The 26664-nt window shown below is 43.8% G+C and overlaps 1 protein-coding gene across 1 annotated transcript in view; it reads right to left on the reverse strand.

Annotated features, from left to right (window-relative positions):
- Positions 1-5069: 5069 nt before the first annotated feature.
- The window catches only part of RPA1 (replication protein A1), a 22522-nt gene continuing 927 nt past the window's right edge, over positions 5070-26664 (reverse strand). The window contains exons 2-16 of the mRNA XM_006032877.3: positions 26376-26454; positions 25774-25882; positions 24996-25084; positions 22136-22231; positions 20615-20744; positions 19679-19781; positions 18430-18498; positions 18095-18287; positions 16927-17066; positions 15088-15236; positions 12360-12492; positions 11457-11633; positions 9684-9791; positions 6511-6597; positions 5070-6120 (exon numbers count right to left, since the gene is read on the reverse strand). Coding sequence (XP_006032939.2) covers positions 6013-6120; positions 6511-6597; positions 9684-9791; positions 11457-11633; positions 12360-12492; positions 15088-15236; positions 16927-17066; positions 18095-18287; positions 18430-18498; positions 19679-19781; positions 20615-20744; positions 22136-22231; positions 24996-25084; positions 25774-25882; positions 26376-26454 — 1770 coding nt within the window. The 3' untranslated portion in view covers positions 5070-6012. The remainder of the gene's footprint in view (positions 6121-6510; positions 6598-9683; positions 9792-11456; positions 11634-12359; positions 12493-15087; positions 15237-16926; positions 17067-18094; positions 18288-18429; positions 18499-19678; positions 19782-20614; positions 20745-22135; positions 22232-24995; positions 25085-25773; positions 25883-26375; positions 26455-26664) is intronic.

Below are 26664 nucleotides of genomic sequence, written 5' to 3' on the forward strand. Positions count from 1 at the left end.
CTTTGGAGCTGGCTTCTCTGCAACACGGCTGGTGCGCAAGAGCGATCGGCCTCTTCCTCCTTCAACCTGAGGCTTGGTATATTCTACAAAGCCTTAGTGATCAACTTTGCTGTTCCTTCCCCACAAGCACAGGGCAATCTTTCGTCTGTGTCCTGGAAGTGCCTCTGTCCCTCGAGGCAACTTCTGTTGCCAGGTGCAGCTGCAGCCAAGACAAGGACAGACCTAGGCATAGCATGAAACCTGCCTGAGAAAGAAGTGCAACTTCCTCAGCCTCTGAGAATTGGGATAAAGCATAAACACGACGAGCGAATCCACAGCTGGGGCCTGAAAGGCACAGGCAACACGGCTGCGTGCGAAGAAGCTGTTCTGGGCTGCTTCCCGGACCTACCGCTACCGCGCCAGCCTGGATGGTACACGTCACCCCTTGCAAGCAGCAATGAATACCTTCCTGGCCCTCAGAGACCCTAGTCTAACCAAACCCAGAGCTGCCAAGACGAAACGCAGTAATGACAGGAGAGCTCAGGCAGACACCTGTACTAGCTTGGGAAAACAGAAAAAAAAGATAAAAGTTGTTCAAGAGACTCAAATGCTGTTCCCCCTCTACAAACAGCAGTATGGAAGCAGCAGAAGAATTGCCTTTTGAAGAGATTGCTTTATAATGCTTTCTCTTTTGCCTATGACTGCCAATGTATGTTATTAAAATAAATCAATCTAGAAAGTGTCCCAAACGTACATTTTTGGCAGGACTAGCAAACAGAGTTTCTAGCAACAAATCAATGCATTGCAAACAGAAAAAGAAACAGATACCCAAGCATTCAAATGAAATACATAAACAATTTGAAATAATCTTTGCAAACAATCCAGTCACGGTCATTCACGCTAAATGCCTTTTACGAACAGTTTAAACTAAACGTGGAAACATTAAGAACGAAGCGTCTGGGCTTTGTTCAGTCCGCGTCCAAAACACATTTTCTGGGCTGCTGGCACCCGTCCCCCGCCTCGCCGTCACCCAGGGACATCAGCTAGCAGCCAGCATCTCCGTGACCTGCAGTGCTTAGCAATATTTACTGCATCATCCCTACACTTATTGCCCTGTGCCTGACACCCCGCTCCCGCTCTGCCACAGGCTTTGAAAAGTGACCCAATATATTCACCACGTTGGGAGCTGCTGAACTGTCACGAAGCAAATCTTGTCCACTTCATATATTTATACATCTATTGATGGGGAAATGTAAGGAAGTTGTCACTTATCTTTCCTGTCTGAGAACCACTTAAGCCAACACCATCCATCTGGCCGTCTACAGTGGCCTTGGTAGGGCTACCCTCACACCCCCTCCGTACCTGCTGAAAAGCTGACCTTGATCAGGACGGGGGAAAAAAACTCTTCTCCGGCCTGCTGAGTGGAGGGAAAGCCAGCTGGAGCAAAGCAGGAGGCTAAAAGGTGCACAAGGAGGAGCATCAAGATGCTCTGCACCTCCCGAGACAGCAACTGCTTCAAATCCTTTTGATGCTCAACCCCAGAGCACAGTCGCTGTCGCACTGCACGGGCAATTCTCTCCGTACGACCTGGACCCCGGCAGGGCACTGGGCACAGCACAGCATCCCGTCCCCTTCACTCGGGCATCCATCACGGAGAGTTACAAGTACATATGTGGGCCTGAGATCCAGGCAGATGCACTCAGCACATTTATTCTGTTTTTCTAGGTATGGTTTTAAATGCTTTAGAAGGTCCCGGTTTTATTGCTGTTCAACATTTTATTTCTGTGCAAACCACGACAGACTCTGTCATGACAAAAATCTGGTTTCCCCTCCCACCCACCCCTGCCAAAATCTCCAGATTCATACGTGTTGATGATTTATTTAACATCCATGGACAGGCGCACACAGCTCAGTCACAGTCACAGCTTGTAACGCGCAGCGGCCCACTGGAGCACGCTGTCACAATGTGTTCTGAGGCTTCCCTTCGCCTCGATGTCTACTTGTGCATTTTTCTCGTGTCCAGTCGCTTGGCACTTCCTCCGCTTCCCCCTTTGCTTTACAGTTGCGCAAAGCAAAACACCAACAGTAGGAATTAGCGAGCTCTCCGAGATCAGCCTAGTCATGAATGTCCTTCCAGTCCACAAAATGCAGATCCAGTCACCCCACTCTTTGTCAGACAAGTTAAATCTTTCTATCCCGCTGTTCAGGTTACAGCTGTATGGCCAGGAAAGCAAAGGATAAAGCTGGGTCTCTGAGAATGACAACTGGCATTGCATCCCCACAACTGTGAGTGTGCCAGCCCAGGAAAAATGGCCATCCTGCAGCTTTCTGATAAGTCCCATTTCCCCTAACGATGCAAGCATCATTTATCTGCTTTTGCTACCCTATATTAATGATGAGTGAGCTATCTATGGCGATCTGCCAAGACTTGCATTGCCATGGAAGAGAACCTCTTTACGTCCGTGCACTCAGGAGTAAGGAGAGAGACAGATCAGGGAAATGGATCCCTGGCACAAAGGTGCAAAGGGTTGGAAGGGACCTTCTGGCTCAGGGAACCCGATCCCTCAAAGACTAACACATAACATACGCCTGCTCGCACAGGGATCCAACTCCATCTTTGAAGTCATTAGGTTTCTCTGTCCTCATTACTCTTATTTGGAGACTGTTCCAGGAACTTCACTGCTGTGCTAATTAGAAAGCATCTATTCCCAGACTACACATATTTATGGCCAGTTTATAACCCATTCAATTCTTGTGCCAAAGTTGTATTTAAATGGCTTGTACATAAACTCTACATTTAGCCTCCAGCGCATTTGCACGCAAAAGTCATACCCCTTCTCAGCCTTGTCTGGCTAAGCTAAGCATTCTTCTTCTGACTTGCCTTCTAACCCGTCTTGGCTCTCATTCACATTAAGAAAGATGAATTCCAAGTTGTGTGACCAGATTGGTACTCCGGGATTGTCCTGAGCGTGGCATTAACACACCCTGGTCTGTCCTGGAAAAACCTTTGCTGAGATAGGTTATGATCATGTTCACTTTTTCACAGCCACACCAGACCGGTGGCTTATGGTCACCTCTGATCAACAAGCACATCCAGTTGCTTCTCCTCCTCACTGGTTCCCCACGGAGGAGCTCCCAACTTAGAGCAGTAATTGTTTAGTCCCTAAATGTATCACCCTGCACAGGGCACTAGCACATTTCTTTCCATTTCTATTTCTCCACTCCTCAATATCACTCCAGTTCTCCTCGTCTCGCAGTCTTCTGCTGTGTTCATCCTTTCCCACTGCACACTAAGTTGCTAAATCCCTCTTTCTGCACATTGCCCAGAGACGACTCCCGGCAGTAAAACACACTACATTGCTCCAGGCACCTGAATGACAATCACCCCTCTGCAGACTTTCCTGCACCAAACTGACTGCCCACTGACCCATAACAGCCTGGATCATGAGCTTCCAGAGCACGACTGCCAGACCTATCTCCAATTTCAAGTCAGCTCCCCACAATGAGCGTGGCGCACAGCTCTAGGAATGTGGCTTTTTGCCCCTTCTTCAAAAGTTCTGCCCAGGTTTGCCTTGTGAGGCTACCCCACTCCCCAGCGCTCACTTCATGGTCCCACAAGTACCCATGTGCAAATGGCCGATGAATTCCTGCAGCACCCAGCAACTTTCCTTCACTGTCCGCATCATCCAGTCATCTTTAGTTCTCATTTTCACTGCAGCACAACCAGCTGCTTGTGGAAGTCGCTGAAGTCCCCAGAAATAGAGAAGCAGACACCTGTCTCTAAAAGAGATGCAAAAACTCCGCCGATCTGCACAGCGTCTGCGCTTGTGGCGAGGAAAAGTGGATTATAGGATGCTGATGAAGGAGCATGGGTATTTTAAAAAAAAAAAATCAATGCATGATTTTGTGGGATACGCCTACTTTTAGGAGAAATGTTGTATCGGGTCAAGTTCCCACAAAAATCTTCCGCAGACAGCAGGCTGCACGGTGGTACGAGAATGCCGGAATACTGTTCTGCCCTCGGCCCCTTGTCCTGGGGAACGTGCTGCCCCACCGGCACCGTCAGAAGCCAGCACAGGGTACCGGAAAACGTTCCCACGTGGACGCAACTGAACTGTGAGAGAAGCGGCCTGAAAGACTCGCTACACAGGAAAGCTTCATACTGTATTAACACCTTGTTTTCAGCCATCTCAGCTCAGGAGGGAAAGGAAGGGAACAGAAGGGAGGAGCAGAACTAAAAGACTAGTTGACAGAGTAGGTAGATAGATTATCACTCCTAACCCACAATTTGTCAATCCCGAGCAGTGCTGAAGACCATAATTTTCTAGTCAACACTATATAAACAAGGTCAGAAGGAACAAGTGCTTCCATAAAAATTCTGAGGCATCAGCGAAAGAACCAGCGCAGCCCACTCACTGTCTTCACAGCCCAGGAAGCAAAAAGGGGCTGCTCACACAGTTAACGGCCCTGGATTGATGCCCTTCACATCCATCAGGAACAGCACGTTTAGCTCCTAAATTAAAAGGGCACCCGGACTAACAAGACAAGCAGGATCTCTCAGGAGGTAAAGTGCACAGGATGAACGCACAAGACACCTCAGCGCTATAGTGCCCAAAATAAAATTCAGTTCTGCTACCACACCAAGTGCAATACTGCCTGGTTGCTTGGAGCTGCGCAGCAAATGCCACGCTGTGAGCTGCAGCCAGGGAACACATAATTAATGTGATTAGGAGCACACAGAGCTAGCATGCTCTGCTGACTGAAAAGCCCAGTAGCATAATTACTGTTTTCTGTACTAGCTCACTGTCTGTACAAATCTCAAAGCCTGGTTAGTTTTAGACTGCTGTGTAAACGTCAATAAAAATCCCAGAAGTGCCAAATCATCAGCATTCTCAGGCACCGAAATGGTGAAAATATCACTGCATTTCCATGCTGCCAACATTAGGCAGATCTCCATTCCTCAGTCTAACCTTAGAGTTCGTAATAAGGTAACATCTTCCCCAAGTGAATGCTTATTATGGAAGCTAATTAATTGCTTTCCAGTAATGAGAAGTCTTTGGTGTTCAAAGAAAGCAGAATTCACTACGCAGAAACTAAATACTGTTTATTGAAACAAAGCTGTAAAACAAAGCTCCCCCCCATTTAAAGACGTGTTTCCCATTAACAGTAACAAACAAAACCAAAGAAACTGCGTACACAACATAAGAAATATGTATAGGTAGGGAGCGTGAGCTATCAGCAGCCAAGAACACAATATTAATTGAAGTGAAAACTAAAGCAATGCTTTGTAGTTGCCTAGATTTCCCTGGGGGATGGAGAGTCAATGCTTATCAGCCTTCCTCAGAAGAGACAATTTTGATTAATATCAGACCCATCTGACTCAGTCTATTAAGCCCTGAAGGAAGGATATTCTTCAGATATAAGAGATACGTCTTTGATTAATAATTCTACCATATTGCCATTCCAAGCATTAACAACTGCATGGCACCTGTGGAAAGAGAAAGCCTTTGAATTCCAGGGAAGAGGACTGCCTCGTGCTAACAGACCTGTTCTCCATGGTCCACATCAGAAAGCTGCACGACACTCTCCCTCCTACCCTGTGCAGAGCAAGTCAAAGTGCCAAGGCTGTCACAAGCGTCTTGCATGTAAAACATACTGGTTATGTAATCTGGCTTTAAATCTATGAAGAAGAAAAAGTTACTTCAGACATGCGTTGGCCTTGTCTAAAGGTGATGAAATCTTAACAGGTCAGTATGCCTATAGGAGCCACTGCCGTTGTCTAGACACTCGTCTTCGGCTCCATCATACTTTAACAGTCAACGCTGGCATGGCCATTTGTTGCAGTTATACTAGTAGCATAACTGCACGAGAGAACCCATGAAATCATTTAGCCCACTAGATAGACTCCCATGCACTGTGTAACTAATGCCAAACTGCCACATAAATTGATTTTTTAAATCACCCCAAGTCCAGCTCTTTAGTTATTCTGTGAATGTTCTAGCTCCAGCTCGATCACCACCATCCTTCCTTCTCTCATCCTTGCTGCGCGTTTTTTCTGATGCTCGCAATCAACCTCTTGCAGTGTTCTTTGTAGCTCACAGGCTTCACATCTACCGCGGTAGCCTTAATCCGGGACTCGTCCTTTGAAAGAGAAAAGTGGTACGTAAGAGGAGAGGGGGGTTCTGCGCCTGAGGCCCTTTGTTCTAGGCTCTCCTTGTTCAATGTAGCTTCATTACCCTTGACAGAGTCAATTCAAGCATGAAGTTCTGGCTCCCAGACTTTAATTCACACAAAAATAAAGCAACAAGCTAGATTTTGTGCATCACAGAAAGAAGTAGTGTCACAAAGTGACTCTGATCCTTCTTTCCTTCCACACTCCTGTACTCAGGACGAATAGTGCTGAATGTTAGTGGAAACCTCTGGAGGCTAATCTTTCCCCACAAATAACGTAAAAGGAGGAAGCCATTTCCTATGCAGACTGATCTAGATGTTGCAAGCTACACGCCCCGTCTGCCTGGTGGGAGTACTTACATTGAAAGTCTCCAGCTTCACTCGAATCTTGAACTCAAATGTGTTGAAGAGGGCATTTTGGATCACTTCATCAAATGCCTGCTCATTCTGTGAGGATAAAGACAAAGGCATGAGCTGATGGCACTGCAAGTTTCCAGCTTCACCATCCCCTCTCAGAATAACTCGGGTTTTGTAGAGCTTGAGGTAAAACTGAAACGGACTAGGTGAGTCAATGGAAAAATAAAAGTTCAGTACAGTATTTGGAGTGTTGGAGGACTAGTCTTCCAGCAGATTGGTTTGGGCTCCAAAACCATTGCTGAACTTTAATTGTTAAAATATGAAGTTTCTAGTCCAAAAGGAGAGAACTCTGGGGTGCCCACATGACACAAAACACAGCTGTCCTTGGTTTGCCTGAACCAATATGAAGTTCCCTTGGAGCTTCTTACCTGGGGTTAGATGTGATGCTGAATTACAGTGACTGAAGTGCAACGGCTCACCAGCCATTTCACTACTCAGTCTGAGACACATTCAGTTTCTGTGTTTATCTAACGAGTCTGCATTCAGCCTGCACATCTCCGCATTTTAGGACGTTTGAAAGGGCACTGCACAAGCGGTGCATATTCTGCATCATTCAAAGACTGTTAAAATGACAAGACAAAGCACCCAACAGCAACAACAACAACAAAGTACAGAGATTTCTTTAAATCCCATAGCCCCTGTGTGACACAGGTAAATAGATATGAATGTCTTCATTAAGCAGAAAGCATGCAATTATCAGACCCAGGAGCTGAACCTAGACCTTGCAGCTTGTAGGTCAAGGTCTTGCCCGTTCCCTCAAACTGCTCCTGCGGCACGCGTTCCCTATCTCTGTCTCGGTTCTTCAGGAAGCACTACTGCACACCTGCACGGCTCCTTCCACGTCACTCTCAGAAAGGTAACATAGGTGGCAAGCAGGAGCCCAGGTCTACAGGCTGCGTACTTCGGCACATCCATTCCTCAAGTGATTCTTTTCCTAACTGTCCCCAGGGCCTAAAGGATGAGATGCTACTCTCACCACACTCAAGACCTAGACTGCACTTCCAGCTTAATCAGTAGGACAATAGGGAATGCTGCCATTACTGGACCAGTCGCCTCTTAGACAGGGCCCTGCGGTTCCCCAAAAGCTTCGGCAATGAGGCCTGGACACAGCAGATCAGATGAAAGAGCCTGCTCACATAAGTGCAGAATGGCCTTTCCACCAAAATGAACCGAAAGACTTCCATCGACTCCAGAGGGTATCATACCAGGCCTCCAGGGAAACGCTCAGACCAGATAGTATTGCAAGCACACCAAGCAAAATTTTAAAGGCCCATAAAACTGTCAATTCAAAACCAGTTTTCTGTGCAACACACAGAGGTATTTCTCCTCCAAGCTACACTTCAGCTTTTTACCCTTAGCCCTTTCCGCTAAACAGCTCTTCAGAAAAAGCACTGCAAGTTGTTTCTTTGGTAATTAATTCACTCCCTGCAATTCTCCTCGGACTCAAAAATGGCCAAAGCAGTCTTGTTCAGACTCAGGCAGAGACTAAACACGGCTGAAAAATGAGAGTTAGGATAACTAAAAACAGGGAGTTAAAATGAAAAAAAAAAAACCTATGCAAATTTAATCATGATAATGACCATCAACACACCTCACGGGGAACAGCTGAGTCACTCACTACTCTGCTTCCAAAATAATCAGATAATTTATATAGCTGACAGCTAAAAATATGTTGGCTTTCCTGTACAGCGGGATTTATATCAGAGATGGGGTCCGGCAGGAGCTAATGTAGGTCAGTTTTGAATATACTTGGCTTAATAATGACCTGCCTGGTGTTTCATACTGACACCCAACCATTTCAAGGGGAAGCGAGCTGTGGTAGAAGAGAGGCACAAATAAATGGAAGAATAGGCTGTCTTTTTTACTGAAGTTTAAATGGTTTATAGCCTACCCTAAAATTGTTCTAATCTGATGGGAGACTTCTAAAACGCCTCTCAGCAAACGATCCATTTAAAAAACTATTATTTTTGTAGGGCTCGCAAAAATTCATTCTGCTAAGCAGCGTCAGTATAATTGGCCATGGAAATGATCCAATGCTAAGGCGAACAACCAATCTGAAAGCAATGTTTCTGGCTTAGTTACAACCTAGGTTATTTAGTCAGCTTTGTTTTAAACAAGCTTTTAAGAACACACTTGACATTTCTTCGTACCGAGAAACATGAACAAAACTCTTCAAGACTTAGTTGGGTGCAACAACATAAATCCAGCCGCTCCTTTTACGGCACTCCGAGAATGTCATGGCTTTTGACTGTTCAAGGACAGCTGGACACCAGTGCCTCCTGCAACTAATCAGCAGCCTCCCAGCTAAGGCTGTGAAGCCAGGGCTCACTAAGCAGCTGCAATATCTGCCGGTCCTCATAACAGCAAGGAAAAGCTCAGCTGTTAGAGATCGCAGGTAGACTCCCGGTCAGGGAAAAGAATGCAGTTTACAGACAATGCGCAGACAGAGAATAATCCTGCAGGGGACAGACGACGAGAGCAGAGAACCCTGCCCTGACTCCTGGGCCGGCGCAATCCACCCCTATAGAAGCCAGCAGGTCAGGGAGAGGAGACACGATTGACATGAACTTATGTTGTTTTGAAGAACAAGCTAAGCACCTAAAGAGACTCAACTCCTCAGGCTGGACAGCTTTCACCGGTACACCCTACCAGCTCGGCAAGGGTAAAAAAAATGTCAAATTCCTGCAAACAGGTCTGAAGTTTCTTGGATACACCTTGCACATTCATTTTAACAAAGGAAGCGCTGCCCTCAACAGGGGCTGTATGCACAGTAGTAAATGCCGCTGCAAATCTCCACTGTCATTAGCGGTACTTTGTGTGCATGTTACAGGATTAGGGCTAAATGATTCAAAAACCCACAGAGAATCACAGGGTTGGAAGGGACCTCAAGGAGCATCTCAATCCAACTCTTTTCCTAAACCAGCCCAGACAAATGCTCGTTCACACACACTTCACACCATCTTTAAAGTTACTTGTTACAGAGAAGCCTCCTAAATAGGGGATCAGGAGAGGCAACAGGCCTTCATAAAGTAGCAATGCTTGTTATTATGGCTACCAGGTGGAAACAGAACCTCATATTCTAGACATTTTTTCAAGGAGGAAGCTAATTGACTGACCTTTTCTTTTAGCTCTCCAAGGAAAGCAGTGTTTTGCCCAAGAATGACTTCTGCTGACTCCTGGAAACAAGTCACCCACTGAGTCTCCAGACAGTCTGCAATGATCACCTTAAGAAAAAAAAAGCCACAGACACTTCATCCAGATGCTCTTTATTCATGAAGATTCTCTTTAAAATTGAAGAGCGCTTTAAATTTTCAGTAAGTACATGTACTGCAGCTCCACACACACCGCCTTTTGTGAAGGCTTCTACTCAATGGTGGCTGAAATGCAAAAACCCTTTCATGACTGTAGTGACACAGTAACACACTTCAACAGTAACTTGTGTTCAGTTACAAATCTTGGACCAGGAAGGAGCCACCACGATGATAAAACCAGGTACTCTGTGATTGCATGCTGGGCACGGCTATGAAATACTAATGAAAATGTCACTGCAACAAAGCCTTAATTCAGTGCAGCATGGCAACGAATGAGGTTAACAGCAAGAGGCACCGTACCTTTTTTCATTCTGCTTAAAGAGCAGCAGAGGAGATGACTGACAACAGTGACACTGCGCTCAGGAAGGAAAGGATGCATGTAGGAGCTTAGCATACCTACCTCATCTGGAAACCGAGACCGGATGTAGAGGCAATGGCAAACGTTCAAGATTTTTTGCTTGGGGTGACATGCATGGCACCTTAAGCAGAACACTGTGGGCTTCTCCAACTCAGATGCCCTACATATGCATAAGAATAGACGGTCCAAGTGCTCTGTTTGGTGCTTTACCTGCAATCCACATCACCACCGCATATTCAAAAGTCACTCACGTCCAATTAAGGTGCACTGCGCCTCCCTCTCAAACTACATTTTGCTCTGACACCTGGGCAGGAACAGCATGTGAAAAACTCATACTACCTCAAGAGCCCTGCAACAGCCAAGGACAATACAGGGAGAGGTAAAGATCAAGGACTAGTCTTTTGTGAATCTCTGGCTTCCAACAATAGGGCATTTGAAAACGGGAGACAAGTGGTCTGCAGTTTAGGAGTACCCTTCCCGCGTCCTTCCTGCTCTCCACATAAGAGATTCTAATCCACAGGGTAGCTTGTACATCCCTAGATTTTCAGATGTAATCCCTGTTTGGAAGCACTGTTCATTTAATCCTATGTTAGCCAAAGTAATACTGCAATGATAGTTTTCCCTCCCTAAACAGACCCCCTGCACAGCACTTCTAAAAGCAGAGAAAACCTCTAATTTTCAGGCACTTTATAATGCAAAAGCTGAAAGAAGGTTCAATGCTAGTGGTGCAAGCACACATCATGATAACGATTCTCAGACACAGTACGCTGAAGTAGGCTCCATTAATGCATGAGACACAGAACAATACCTACAAAAGAATGAACTAAATATAGGTATCAGCTGTAAGAGTGCAATTACTGCTCTCCAGAAATGCCATTTTACATTAGTTTATCTTCATAACTGAAGAGGCGTGGGCCATCTGTACTTTGCACTGCATGCTACACTTAGAAACCAAAATCAACTGAGTTAGCTTGAAACTTTTTGGCAAAAAGAAAAGCTTAATTGAAGCACAAAGAAACAAACTGCTAATCAGCTCAATGAAACCCTCCTTACACACTTGGTTACAGCCTATATGCTATTTACTGGCTATTTATCTGCAGGGACTACACATCGGAGCACGCTGCTCTGATGCCCCAGTCTCACAAACAAAAGGGTTTGATTCGGTTTGTGCAAGGCATATAGTCGGCAAGCAACAGTATTTCATCTAATCCTTTACTTACAAAGAGGATCATGCGATACTTGAAGTTGGGGAACTCGCGATTACATTTTTCACAGCGGTACAGTCCATTCTGTTGGTCTATCACTTTCTTATTGCAATCTTGAGCTGGGCAAGCCTGGTACATGCAGTTCTCTTTGCGCAGTTGTACCACTGTGGCCACACAGCTAAAATAATCCGCCTGCAAGAAGGAGCATAATATAAAACGCAAACCACTGGGATCGTTTCAATTCTGAATTCTGAACTAATTGGCAAGCATGTAGCCCCCTAGCTGGATTTTGATGACTAATAGGCTTAACAGGTACAGGTCACTGGGACGTGCAACTCAAGTCTTCTGTTGCCACTGCTCTTAGGCTCCATTAAGTTAAATGAAGCCCCTAAGGCAAGAATATTTTTAAATCTTCATTGAACCATGTTCTCAATCACTAGTTGATTAGACTGACTGAGCATATTTGCTTTCCCACCATACCTATTGAAACTGCAGAGCCAAGTGTGCCGTTCATTCTCTCATAAGATCTAATTTTCATCCTCTCATCTTTTTGGGGGACTAACGTTACAAAAGGCAGAGAAAGATCCCTGCATTTGTGTTACAGTGAAACACTTGATCTGACTGCAGCCTGCAGGACAAAACCCACAAGAATGGCCAGGCCAATGGTTCAAGGCCACTACTCTGACAATGGCCAGGACCACGCTTTAGAAGAACAAGGTATTTCAAAATGGACAGTTAGGAAATAACCTGCCTATCATGATGCTGTGACTCAGTATCTTGATTAACCACTATTTAATGTCAATGAGAGCAGACATTCTAGGAGGTTCATTAGATAACCTTCCAACAAACACCGTACCTTGGTAAAACCCAGTTCATTTTCTATGCAGAATACACAGATAGCGTCTACCTCTACTTTACCTTATCTCCTTGCCCTAAGTTCTCAGATTTAGATTCATGCAGAGTTTTCCAAATGGCACTCCCTCCACCTGTTGATCCACCTCTCAGATCAGAGATTGAAGTACATTCCAAAGCCTGCCCTTCGGAGTCAAACCTGGAAAGACACACACATTCCTCTGGTTTTGGGAAGCAGACCGTATGAACTTACCCAAAGCTTATATTTAGTTTTGTGTGCTTAATACAAGAGGGGTTTTTATCAATGACTTCCACAGGAAACAATTACAGTAACTTGTGTATACTGCACACTAAAATAGCATTTCAGGATAAGTTAATATTCTGTTTTAATTAGCACAGTATTTTATAACCTTAGAAAGGGGGACAAATTCTGCTTTTCGTGACCACAACGGGTGTGCCATCTAGCGGCCAAATGAGGCACTACATTCCTCTTAGAAGCAGCCAGATAACAAGGTTTAAGGGCAACAGCACACTTGTATAATTAGAATTTAATTACATGATACCATTATTTTTGCTGCAGCTTTGAAAGAAAAGGGAAGATCGAGTTTAACCAATCATATTTCCTGTGTTAAAATAAGGATTTGTCCATCAGTGAGGCTGGTGCCACCAACCCTGCCCAGACGCTTTGCGATTTCAGTGGAGGAGCACATCTTTTGCAGCAGAAAGCTCATTTCAGCCATTTCAACCCTTCCACAGATCACTATCCATGAACAAATAGCCCACTTGTGAATGCAAATGTAATTATCTTCCTGAAATACGCTGTTAAATGGGCTGCCGAGTGCACGTGTGTACGGCTAAGCCTGAGAACCAAAAGCATGCAGAGCAAAGGCAAGGGCCCCGTAGGACGATTAGTCTTGATCCATGTACATTTTGTATGATGTTGAGGGATACCCATGAGGAGGACTCATGGAAGAAAGGACTCCAGCTTGGCAACTGTCAAAACAGAACTAGGATTTGCCGAGGGAGGATAAAAAGCACATGCACTCTTCTAATGAAATCTGGTTTCAATGTCAACAGCTCTCAAGGCCCCAAGCTTGTCTCCTAACCCCTTTCTGACTGTGCCCCGTGGTGAATGAAAGGCTGAATTATGACCCTGTCTGGTCCCCACTCCCAGATCAGAAAAGCCTGGGGCCACGTGGCACCCTCCAAGAGCTGAGTGACAAACCACACTGACAGTCTCACCAAGTAGCTCTGCTGACCCATCTTCCAAAGGATAGAAGGTCAGTCATTGTGAACTTGAACAAAACCCTGATACCTTTAAAGACTAAACCAGAAGGTCCCAAAGATCCAAGTGATTACTGACGCCCATCTCTCACTTCACTGAGGATGCAGAGAACCTGGTTTCACAGCGTTTGTTTAGCTTTCCCTAGGGTGGATTTGCAGTTCCTTGGGGAAGCTATGCACGCTCCTCCCTCTTGCCTACACTGTATTCATATGGAAAACGCCTTCAGTTGGATCAAGGTTTGTGCGTGTGAAATCATCAATGGAATTCTACCTCAACTGCTGCTTGAGAATAAGTCTAACTGTCACAAAGGTCTTAATTATAACCTGGATTAACTTGCTGAACAGTAGCTAAAAGCAGCCTGAAACGCCATAACCAACAGAATTCCTCCCCATGTTAGGTACCCAGTTCATTCTGTATTATGTTGCAGTCTGCAGCTTTGTCTTTGTAACTTAATCCCAAATTCCTAGGAGAGTTAAACTCTCGTCCTCATCTTTTAGACTACACACATCTGCTCTTATCTTTGATCTCAAACACAAACACAGGACCAGAAGAAATCTCTCCCCACTCATCTTCCACCACACTCCTTCAGTTTCTTCCACAAGGCACCCTATACCAGGCCCTCCCCACCCCATCCAGGTCTCTTTTCAGACTGCACCTATTTTGCAGAGACCAAGCCTACACGTAGAAAAACAAACACAAATGTTATAAGGAGCCCAGTGTGTATATGAAACCCATAATCACTCACGATTTTGTATCCTCAAAACCTAGGAGGTACAGAACAACTATACCCATCTAACAGATCGAGAGCACAGGCACAACTGCATTTCTGGATACGACTTGCCAAAGTTACAGAACAACCTGACTGCAGCAGGACTGAATTCAGGACTCGAGTCCTAGTTCAGTGCCTTATCCACTAGACCGTCCTTCTCCCTTGGGAGTGCTGTACCTTACTGGAAGGACCTGGAACCTAGCAGCACTAACAGACACCTCTGGAATCATACTATTTTGCTGATAAAATGTTCTTTTGCTACTAAATCATAAAGATTACCTGAGAAAGGAACAAGGGAGACACTGATACTTCAAGAAAGCTTTAAAAACCAGAAAACAATACCCCCAACCCACACTAACTGAATCCATAAGACCTTGCACAACGCATAAAGTCTATGGGAAAAAAAAAAATGTTCTCAGCTAAAACCCACAGAAGCAGAGTTGCTAAAAGTCTGATTTCATGCTGCCTTCCAAGGATCTGGGTCAGCACACACTGCTGCCACTCTTAATTGCTTCTACTCCAATTCTTCAAGGTTTGTCATGGGATTACAGGTTTGTCAGTTTAACAACTTTAAAACCAACCTCTCAGGACATGATGCCTCGAAGAGAAATAAAAATGCTTTTTCCTAGCCTCCAACCTTCTCTCTTCCTCTAACGCTCTGTAGACTGTGCTTATGTAGGTTACAGGGGTAAAGGAAGTGAGAACAGTCAGAGTAAAGCAACACAAGCTCATGGCCGTACCATCCTCGGAGTTTGAACGCCTCTGGACTATCCGGGTTCATCACAAGCGTGCTTGAGCTCAGGACAGAGAGACTCCGGCCACCAAAATCAGAGACTCTGGCTCCTCTGATCGCTATGACAGGTTGTCTAGAACCATCAAATCGTTCAGCCTGTGAAGAGACAGAAAATATTAGTGGCATACTATGCAGTGGGTCGGTCCTGTGCCCATAATTCATAGATTGTGACAAAAAGACCAAAATTGCATCAGACTGCCTGGCTGTACTTAGCAGGTGCTATCTCTAAGGTATGTCAGTACGCCCTTGAAAGACAGTTATTAAATCACTGTTAAAAGGTTTTTAAGACATCATTCTCTCATCTAACGGAGAGTGCCGGAGTCCTCAAATCCTACCATGTTTACAGTTAACTGGAGAAGTAGTTCAGAAAGGGGGCGACTTCCGTCGAGAACAAAGGGCTTGAAAATGAATTTGTGGGAGACCTCTCCAGGCGGCATCAACACATCAACTGGAGAACTTCGGCAGTCAGAGAGAATGCTGCTTTCAGGAGACACAACCGTCTCACTTATTTTATTCTCTAAGCTGAGAGTGCCTTATGCAGTTTTGTTTATGAAAAGCAAATTTATAACCAACATGTTTTTGTCTTCTTTTAAAAAAAAAAAAAAATTGTTTCTATAAAATTCCAGGCTTCTGGGCATTTTCATGTAGATATTCCCAAGGAAGAAAGACAGCCATGACCTCTCAAGAGAGGTTTGAAAGGCAAATAGTTTCTGAATAGCCGTTAGATACAGGGTTTTATTCCCAGCAAGTTGTGCTGTCATTAGGCTGCAGCAAGCAAAGACAAAGGAAAATGCCAAAAAGATTAAGAAAGAACATGGGCTGCCAGTGGTGCTGGTAGCCCACATGGCCCAGCAAAAACATGGCAATGTGGTCTAGCAATTACGGCACCAACACCTGGATTCCCATCTTGCTTCTCCCAATAACCAGCTGTGTGAGCCTGGGAAAGTCACTTCCCCTCCGGGCCTCAGTTTCCCCATCTGTAAAACTGAGAGACTGTTTGTGAAACGTGGAAATCCACCTGCAAAATGCAGCAGGCGGGAGCAAGGTAGCAGAGCCCTCCCCTACTCAGCGGGGAAGACTGAAGAACATGGCCAAGATTAAACACAGCAAAGGCCGGTGTTTATGTTCAGGAAGTCTGCAGAGAGAATACATCACCATGATCTTGCCTTGTGGCAGCAAACCAGTAATTCGCTACCCAAACACTCTTCCCTGTAGCTTGCTCATCTTCTTATTTGGGGTAATGAGCTTCAAACTGCAGTACTGATACCTGCAAAGGGTTAATTTAGCTCTCTATCACACTTTCCATTAGAGAGTTTCACAATTTGGTGAACACTTTAGTTGCACAGCTTCTCTCCCCATTTTGCCACCTCCACCAAACACTGGCTCGGGGCAGGGCTCCAAGGAACCTGCCCTACAGATGAAGGTTGTCCCTGCTGGGCAGCTTTAGCCATTAGACTCTACGAATCAAACAGCAACTCTTAACGCAAAGCTGATGATGCTTCCTGAATCAGAAAGCTGTTTATCACCAACCTCTGCATGTGAGAGGCAGTGAATAGCATTGCTCAGAACACACCAGACCAGCCACTGATAAACACAGTTATTTGGAGAAATATATATATTTAAAAACAAACAAACCAACAACTCATCTGGCTGAAGCCAAATAAGTCTCTTGCACCTCCCTAAATACTCATGAGCTGCACTTCCTTGCCACCTGCCTCAATGACATCATATATCCATTCCTCTTTCAATATAACTGAAGGCTGAAAACGGATAACAAAGCATATACCTCATCTCCCCATAGAGTTGTCGTCACCATCTTTCCAGATGCATCTATCAAATGCACGTTCCTCTTAGACACCTCCCTATTGGTAGATTTCACTGTAATTTTAGTGATATCATCATAGCTCTTACAGATTCCAATTACATCTGAAAAGTAGACATAATTCAGTTAGGACTGCTTGAAGGTCACAGCAGGGGAAGATGAGCAGACTGCAAAGGAATACTCACACAGTGTCAGATGATATCCTACAAGATCCTAAATCCTTATTTAAAAAAAAAAATCTTAAATCTAAAATACAGGAACTATGCATATTAAAGTGAAACGGTTCTTAGGGAAGAAATAGATTTTGATTTTTATTCTGTTGATGAATTTTGCATTCATGCAAAAGTGTCACAAAAATTAAATCGATCAAGGTACTGTGCAATCTTCTCCTATTACACTTTGTGGAAACCCTTCATCTTGACCCTCCGGCACCACGTACTGTTCCAGTAGAAGTTTCTCAAGCAAGGGATTACAAATTGCTTATAACAAAGATAGGCATCTGCTAGGAACAATGATGAGGGCAAAGACTGGCTTGCGATTCAAATTCACTTGAGAGGTGAGAGGCCGGTATACTCCTATCTGTGTACTGCACCGACTGCTAACAAACCTATTGTTAAAGCTCCTAATCAAACACTTCTGAATCAACAGATTTCTCTCACATGCACACAAGTAATAATTTCTGCCCCATCGGTTTTCCGTGTCATTTTTTCTAGTGCGATCTTCCCAAGTTAGAGGAAAAACTTCAGAGCTCCCAGCAAAGCAAACTAAAACTTATATCCAAATGCCAGGATTTATGCCACAATCATTGCAGAGATAATTAGATGAGAAAGGTATGCATGCAGAATGAAAAAACAGCGTTCCTCTGTGCCTTGCTTGGAAAACTGATGATTGCAAAGCATGTACCTTCTTTCACTCTCTTTAATTTACAGTGCAAGTTGGCAGATAATACAGTGCATGCTGTTCACACAAAAGGACCCAAACTCCCTAGTGGAGAAGCTACCAGAGGCATTCCTAAGGGCACCACCACTGAAGCAACATCTCAATCACATTGCGCTATGGATTATCCGTCTCCTGCCCAGGTTCTTGGTGCTACAAGACCTATTTTAAGCCCCATCTTACCATATAGACTCACCTACAATTGAGTCTTTGCTCGTGTTCTCTAACTCAGAGATTGGTACAAAATCGAACTGAACAGAGGGAAGATGTTGGGAATCCTCACAGGGCAAAACTGAAGTCTCACTATTGAATGTAATCTCATAGTCATTCTTCACAGCTGAAAACTGCTTGTTAGCAGTCTTCAAAGTTCCTTTGGTGAAGAAATACACCTGCAGGAGGAAGCAATGAAATAGAAGAGACACTTGCTATTAGACACTGCACATGGCTAACATTTGCCACTAAACATCCAGGGGTACTGCATAAACCCCTCTTTACTAGCTCATATCTGACTGAGAATGAATAATGCTGTACCTTGTTCAATTCAATGATGGAAAAGAACTTGTCCACTTGATCATTGAATGCAGTAGCTCGAATCTCACCCTGAAAGAAAATGTGAGAGCTGGTCAGAAATGAAATTCAGCATGCACATCTTTCCAATGCAGAACGGCACCATTCCTATAGCTGTGGAATATTCTGCAGGGCTAGCTCTAGGCACACAAGAAACAAACACCAAAGTTCATACATTTGTAGGTAGAGCTAGGATGACAACCCCTATGGTTGACCAGCAAATCTCATCTCCAAGTCCTGTTAAACCCCATAAAACTCCTGAATATGGTTCAGTAATTAATACAGTATATCATACTGTAACACAGAAACAACTCCATACAGATGCAATCAAAGCCTGCAGCATCATGCTACAGATTAGGCAATATTTTTAGATATGTCATTTACCTCCACAAGTTAGAGGATGACATCACACATGAACAAAGTCATAGTTGTGACAAGCCCTTCCCCAAGTGATAATTAATGACAGAGCTGGATTTCTACTAGATAAGATGTTTGTGTAATAGAAATATAAAAAATTAAAATAACAACTACCAGTCAAAATATGACAGCATGCAGAAAAGTGAAAGAAATGGCTGAGGATCAAGGTGTCAGAGAAATTACGAACCACACATTTGGTACTAAAAATAATTTCACATACACAAACAAGATTTTATGCAATGGGGGGCTATAAATTTAATCAAGAGGTCTGGATGACAGATTAACTAGATCTTGTTCCCCTAAATACACCAGAGATGGAATTTCCTTGTCATTCGTTCATATACATGCCAATTTCCTAATTAAGATGAGTTTATTTGAAGTGAGTATCTCCTTTGGACATCACACGGGTTATAAAACAGCACTAGGATTTGCCTGCCAATCCAAGGGAGAGCACTGCAAAGCAGACATTACATTGTCTATTGATGGAGACACCAGATGCTGGCACTGTAGTCATCTTTGCCACATACCAATATAGGACAGTGCTGATAAAAGGTCACTTAAATGCCATGTTTATCACTCATTTTATATTAAATGAGCTAGATGGAAAAAGCAATGTATTTTACAGCTATGAGTGAATGAATGTGGGGCTGCAAGATACATTTACATCTTGTAAAATACCCTTTTCATGTAAAAGATCTTCTGCTCATTTCCTCTGTTCTCTGTCTTCACAAAAACATGAACTTTCTGCTCCCATCACTGCAGTACTTTGAGCCTATCATAACAGATCAGCACTCACACTTTGATCAACTAGCTCTATGGAGAACAGCTTTCCTTCACCACGGGAATTGCTCCAGGTGCGGATCTGGCTTTTTTGGGTGACTCGAGCACATATGGTCCACCTGGAAACACAACAGTAAGAAACAGTGTCCTACATCGTTTTTCAGAAGAGGCTGTTAGCTCAGAAACTAGAGACTTTAACACCTAAATGTAAAACCTCAGTTTCCATTGTACCTCAGTGATTCTTTAAAAGGGCGTCTAGTCTGGCTCACGGAGACAGAATGCAGTTCTACAGAAGCAACAAGAGTTAAGAAAACAAGGCCCGTCGGTAAGCCATACAGAATGATAAAGCACTGAATGATTCTCCTGCTTTAGAAACAAGCTTTTAATATTTCATTCTTCTCAGAAGTATTCCCAATATAGCAGTCTGTCCTTAGTGAAAGGCCACGCTCAAACTCAAGAGCCCAATTTTAAGGTTCGTATTGTATCAGCTGTTAAGAACCAGCACATCAACTCATATAATTTAAGCTTCTGCCATTTCCAAAATGCTTTTAGACAGGACAGCATTTCTGCCGTAACCAAGGGTGAAGGAGTTTATGGTAAAGCAGGTCAGTGGACTACCGAAAGGAAGCTTATAGTTAAACTTGTCAGCCGATTTTAAACCAATATACAAAGACCTCAATTTCAGCAGGGCCAGAAGACTTGGGAATCATTTTACACGAGACAGTCCAGAGTCTAAGCACAGATCACCAAAAAACAAAGGAACAACGGGTAAGTACAAAATAACCCAGCACTGCTGCTTCTGAGAGTTGCTGATACCAAGTGAATAATATTTAAGGAAGAATTATTTGACATATTTAACGCAGTTATTTTGGTAAGCAGAAATGCAACTTTAGGCCTTGTACTTAATGCCTACAGTATTTTTTTAACGTAACTGATATAGAGGGTAACTCACTTGGATTGGTATGGGTTCAGACTGGCAATTGGTACCACCTTGGACTGTGATCCACCAGGCGTATTAAATAAGCTGGTACCAGCTGATTTACCAGACTCCTTTGAAGGTCCATAGTACTTAACAGTAGGAGCTAGAAAGGAAGACAAAATTCAGTTATGTTAACTCAGACAAAAATATGCGACTGTCCACCTTTGCAGTCTACGTATAAAGAATAAGAGTAGAATACTGCCATGTGGTGGTGCCAAGCTTAGTACCACTATTAAACTGCAGCAGAAGTTCTCACTAGGCTACAGGAAGATGCCCACAAATAGAAGCTTTGCCTAAATCTGTGTGGGCATTTTACTGCGGTATGTAGGCAGCAAATAAGAACATTAAAATTAATTCACTGCTCTAGAGCATTTCTACCATGTCACAAACAGCATCTGGTTTGTTACTGCAAACCATGCCAAAAGAGGAATGCTCAACTCTTTTATGGCTTTTACATCACAAGTGGACTAAGAATTGCAGCTATGGAGAAGGTGATCAGTTAAAGACATCGGCTAAGCATCCACTGATTAATCAGCAGTGACAAATCAGCACCACTCAGATCTGGCAAGTGTAACTTCAGCCCTGTACATCCTCAGAGAACCACCAAGGAACAATGTCTCTTAACCAAATATGCTACTTTTCTGATTTTAGGTACAGCCACTAAATCTATCTATATCTATATATATACACACACACACACACAAATAAATAAAAAATCTGTCACACTCAAAACCAAATTTACTTTAAAATTCTCTCATTTCAGCATCTCTCAAATATTTAAGTCGAGCTCAAGACAGGTCCAAGTCTTATTCAAAGCACAAACTCTGACTGAAAGAGGTTTTTTTGTTTTAAAAATAAGTCTGCAGCTAGGCAGACAACTGAGCTGCCAATGTCAGCCCAGCATAATTTAAAACCTTCACCAGAAACTGGTATTTATAGAATCTCAACTAAATCTCAGTCCTGTAATATATGTTCGGCCTCAATAACTCAGCACTGATAACACACCCTTTTAGTCAGGTTGGAACCACAGCTTGTTTAGTTGTCTAGAGGGCATCATGGGGTTTCAAGTAATGATAAGGCATCACACAGGATGGATGTGCAACTTGTACAACTTCCAAATGAGGTCCAGACTTTTTACTATGTTTTTTCCCCTGACATTTTAAGATGCTCTCCACATTTTTCTCTGAAAAGAAGTTCTTTTGAAAAAAGATGTAATCTTTTGCTGCAAAAACTGAGATTCCAAAGATTTCTGTTCAGCATTTCTCTCATAAATGAGTGAGTGGGAAGTCATTATTTCTTTGTTGCTAAATATTCTTCCATCTTCTAGTTTACAGCTTTGTCTCCTTTCCTTGGTATTTCTGAAGTGCTGTCCTGAAGCTGCCTCTACTCCTTGCTAAATGGGATTATCTAACTGGTTTTATTCTTAGTTGTAGACAAGTCAGACAACTCAATTCGACACTGCTAGCCAATAATTAAAATACAGAAGTGCCTTACCTCCTGCTGCTGAGCTCCCATTCTGCTGCTGTGGTTTGCTGGGTGCTGTGTTGGCTGCTGAAGCTGAGGAACGCTGCTGCTGCTGCTGCCCCTGACCTGGTATTAAGAGGGGGAAATACCACTTAGTGCAAGAAACTTGAGATCAAAGCAATTAAAACTACCTTCACATACCTTTATGAGATCTCATTTTGTTGTCATAGGAGCACAACAGCACACAACATTCATTATCCTTTAAGCGCATCACAAGACTTGACAACAGTGAACCACCCTGACAAGGGACACAGCATGTAGGAAACTAGAAGAGGTCTCCAAAGAGCAATAGCTTCTGTTATTATTTTAGAAAAGCGATTCTCTGCCAGGGTTCTGCGGTACCCTGGGATGCCGTGAGATCCTTTTAAAGCGCCATGGGATTGCCTAACAATAAGAGCACTGTCAAGTTTGCAAACACCTACACACGATTCACAAATTAAAACCAGAGATTTCAAACAGGAGTCCATAGCGTCAAAAACATTCTGATCTGTTGTGGTCTTTCTGGTTTGTTTTCAACAGCACTGCCCTATTGTTTTTCTACAGTCAAAAAAAATACAAGTAAAAGCTGAAAGCTGACATTTTTATGGGATGTTTTAAGTCTGAAAAGGTTGAGAACCACTGTTTAATGTTTCTACATACCTCTCCTTCTCTCAAAAGGAGTTTGTGCCATTCCATAACAGATCACGTGCAATCTCATACAAAACTCCCTCTTAAAACATAAAGAAAAAGCCAAAAAAAGTACTGGATGAAGATCAACACTGGCCATAAAGAAACCCATGATATCTGGCTTTTAATATACCATGTATAGAGGCATTTAATTAGGGAAGTTGGCCAATATATCTGAGAATTCACTGCATTTCAGCTGCATGAAATCCCAGGCAACCTCAGGCACAAAAGTGGAATGTATAAGAAACAAGAAGCAGGAAACGATGTGTGCACAGAGCCGCTGGCAGAGGGGAGGATAGAAACATAGCATCCTAGAAACAGCAGGGTAGGAGGAGGGCACACAAGAAACTTGTTGGGAGGAACAGAGAAAAGCAAGCAGCCCTCGGGGCATGCAATACACACAGCCTGTGGAAACAAAGCATCATCCTACCCCTAGTTTATTTTTAATCCCAACAAGACTTACATAAAGGAAAACTCCTTGGCTAAGTGGTTACCACAGTATAGTCACAATGGTGAGCTGGTGACAGTTGTTTCCCTGGCAATAGACTGACGTCAAAATAGACCATGTATTTGCTCCAAGATCCACTAGATGGAGAAGCTGGGCTTCACCCTTTACACCCAAAGTTTAGTTGCGTCAAATGCTCAAATTTCCAAATGAAAAACATGCTCAGTCGTTGTCCTTATTCAGGGACCCAAACTCTTTCTGCATAGGAGACGCACAGGCAATCTAGACTCCTAGGCCTATGAAATAGGAAAGCATGCTAGAAAAGAAAAAGACCTAAGGAATCTAAGATTACAAAGGATTAGGTAAATATCACAAAGCTTTTCTTACTACTTCTGCCTTTCTAATCTCTCACTAGCATTTTCACAGGAAAAACAGGCATATGTAGCTTTCAAAACTAAATGTAGAAAGCTGTGAAATGACCCGCTGTCTCTAAGCAACAACATAACGACAACACCAATACAGACAACCGCTCACAAGAAACACATATCACGTCACACAGGCAATTGGGAACACGTCAGCCGCGCACACAAGTCTGCTCAGTAAACACTGGTCGCTACAGCGATGCTACAATTCAGCAACATCTGAAAGCTTTTGAAGTAGTGATTAACTTCATAACTGTCTAAAGGCAATTAGATTGTTTAACTCGTGTTCATGGGATACACGCTTCTTCCCCAAAATAAACAGAAATAGAGACGAACGCTCTGCCTGGCACAAAGTGGGATTTTACACCAACTAGTAAAATAGTTTTCTAGTCAGTGCAGCAGCTTACTTGTCAATATGGGGTTTTTCAGTCCTACTACACAGTGGTAGGCAAGTGTTACTCCTACAAACTACCAGGCAGGACAGTAACAATGGAAACAGAGTACGTACATCATTACCCTCTATTCTCTAAAAGGGACCATTCCTCCCATGACACTGTGCCACTCTCAAATTTCAACCTTTTATCTTCATAAATGTCAAAGACATCTGTTCAAAGAATATTCAGGCTTGTGTTTAAAATAACACACAATGTACTTCTCTCTACCCAATTTTCTTCTTTAATAACTGAATTTTTTTGTCTCAACTTTCAAAAACCCCCAAAGGGAAAGCATACAAGCTGGAAAAAATATCCCACCTGCATGCTGCAGAGATCAAAACAAAAGATTAAAATGGAATCACGTAGGCAAAATTGTATCAGGATTCTATATCCTCCCCTCCCCCTTATGATAATTAGCTGTTTCTTATTAATGGAGTAGTAACATCATGAAAATTCAAGACTTCCCCATACTCGATAGAGACAGAAACTGACTGTTTGGCCTTGGGTTTGTATATTAGAGAGAGACACTATACAAAAGTTCCACGCACAGAAGAGACATTAAGGAACTGGAAATCACAGCTCTAGACAAGACAGTTAGAGCCATGCGACTTAGGCATACAGTAGCAGTATGTCTGAAAAGACCAGAGGTTTGCCTGCTCAGATGACACCAGGCCTCCCTTAATTTGGGGATGGTTTAGACAGCGACGATCCTCTTCGGAGGAGTGAGTGGACTAGATGACCAGCCCTGTTTTTCTATCACTTGAAATTTGACTCCCCTTTTTCACTAAAGTACACAGCTGAAAGACCAGCACAGCAGTAAGTCTCTGAAACAACAAAATGCCTTTGTTTGCTAAGTTACCTACCTTCATTGTATGGCACTGGATCACCAATATTTCCACGAACCACATCAGCAGTTTGCAGAACATCTAACTCCATCAATATAACCACTCTCCTAAAAACAGAACAGATGGCAAGATACTCTACGGTTATCTGTCTTTGTCTGTCACAGGCTGCAAGTTTCTTTTTTGCATATATAAAGGCACTACAATCAGTATAGAATAGATTCCCCGGGGAAGGTAATGTCAGGAGAAAACAGCTTCATTACCCACCGGTTTACAACATTCAGTAAATGCAAGCAGAAATGGTGTGGGCTGAAACAAAACAACCTGAACAGTGCACATGAAACAGAGATGGGATAACGATTATTGCTATTTGCAAAGCCCTAAAAACGGTACCAGATTCCTTATATACTACCTGTCTCAAAAGTGCACGCTAAATACAACTATGCATGCAGTACAAAAGGCAACTTGAAGGAGAAGAGAAGGGTGGCAGTAAAAGTTACCAAGATTTTGCATGTGCCTGAATTGCAAGTAATTCTGAAGGTTTCGTTACTTTGTCACAGACTGCAATGGGGCATTGGGGGAGAAAGCAGTCCTTTAGGGATGTCAGGGCCAGACAAACTGGTTACAACCAGAACTCTGAATTGCTCCCAGAAAACTATAAGGGAACCAGCGCCTACACTATGAGAACCCGCTGGATACACCTGTCTACTTCCCCCGGAACGAAGCGCTCGAGCTCTTCCCTTTCACCCGCTCGTTCAGCCAATTCTGTGAACACAAATATCGAAACAAACAAAAATACCTTCCGTCTTTCAGGCTGTTAACAATGAATCTGTTCACCTGGCAGACACAGTGGGCAGACAAGCGCTCCTCTTCAACTAGAGAGTTCAGCTGTGTTGCCAACATGAAAGCTGCAAAAAAAGAAAAAAGAAAAGAAAACCCCTCTGAAAGCTGCTAGCAAGTGACAGTCCTAAAATGGCTAATTACAACTTCTCTACTCCGACAAGTGGCACTGAATAGACCTAAGGTGTGCACATTATCACATAAGCCAGCAAAAGTCATTTCCTGGGCATAAGCTGCACGTCAGCCACCCAAAGCTGGAGAACGGACTACAGCGTTCAGGCAGCGATTAACATAATCAGATATGTAACAGAATGGAAAATGATTCAAGCCAGCTGCTAACTCCTCTTGGACCTCAGCGCACATAGAAGACTCTGCTAATGACGGAGCTGCTGCCCACGTTTTGGGTGGTCCGCGACAAGACACCAGAAAAAAATGACCGGCCCCAGAATCGAAAGGGACAGCCCACACCATGCCCGTAACACCCCGGGGCCCGTGCAGGAGCCCGGTGTCGGCTCTGCCGCGGAGGCAGAGGCACGTTCGCCCGCGCGGCGTTGCACTTACAGGAGAGCGTGTTCACCCCGTCGCTCATCAGCACGCGGTAGCGCGGAGGGCCGCTGCCCGTGGCAATAGCACGCGTGTTCTGCAAGGGAAAGACAGGGGTCCTTAGCCTTCGCTCCACGCTACTTGTGACACGCACGGCGAGGTGACACCTCGTCTGAAGACACGAATGGGAGGGGGGCTTTTTTTTGTGTGGCTTTGCCAGCAACTGAAACGCATTCTCACAGGCCAGGCGCAAGGAACTGTGCACAGGACACCTGCTCCCGGCCCAGCTTCCCCCCGCCCGAGGCAT

Source organism: Alligator sinensis, unplaced genomic scaffold (assembly GCF_000455745.1).
Source record: "Alligator sinensis unplaced genomic scaffold, ASM45574v1 scaffold1244_1, whole genome shotgun sequence".
NCBI classification, from domain to species: Eukaryota; Metazoa; Chordata; order Crocodylia; family Alligatoridae; genus Alligator; species Alligator sinensis.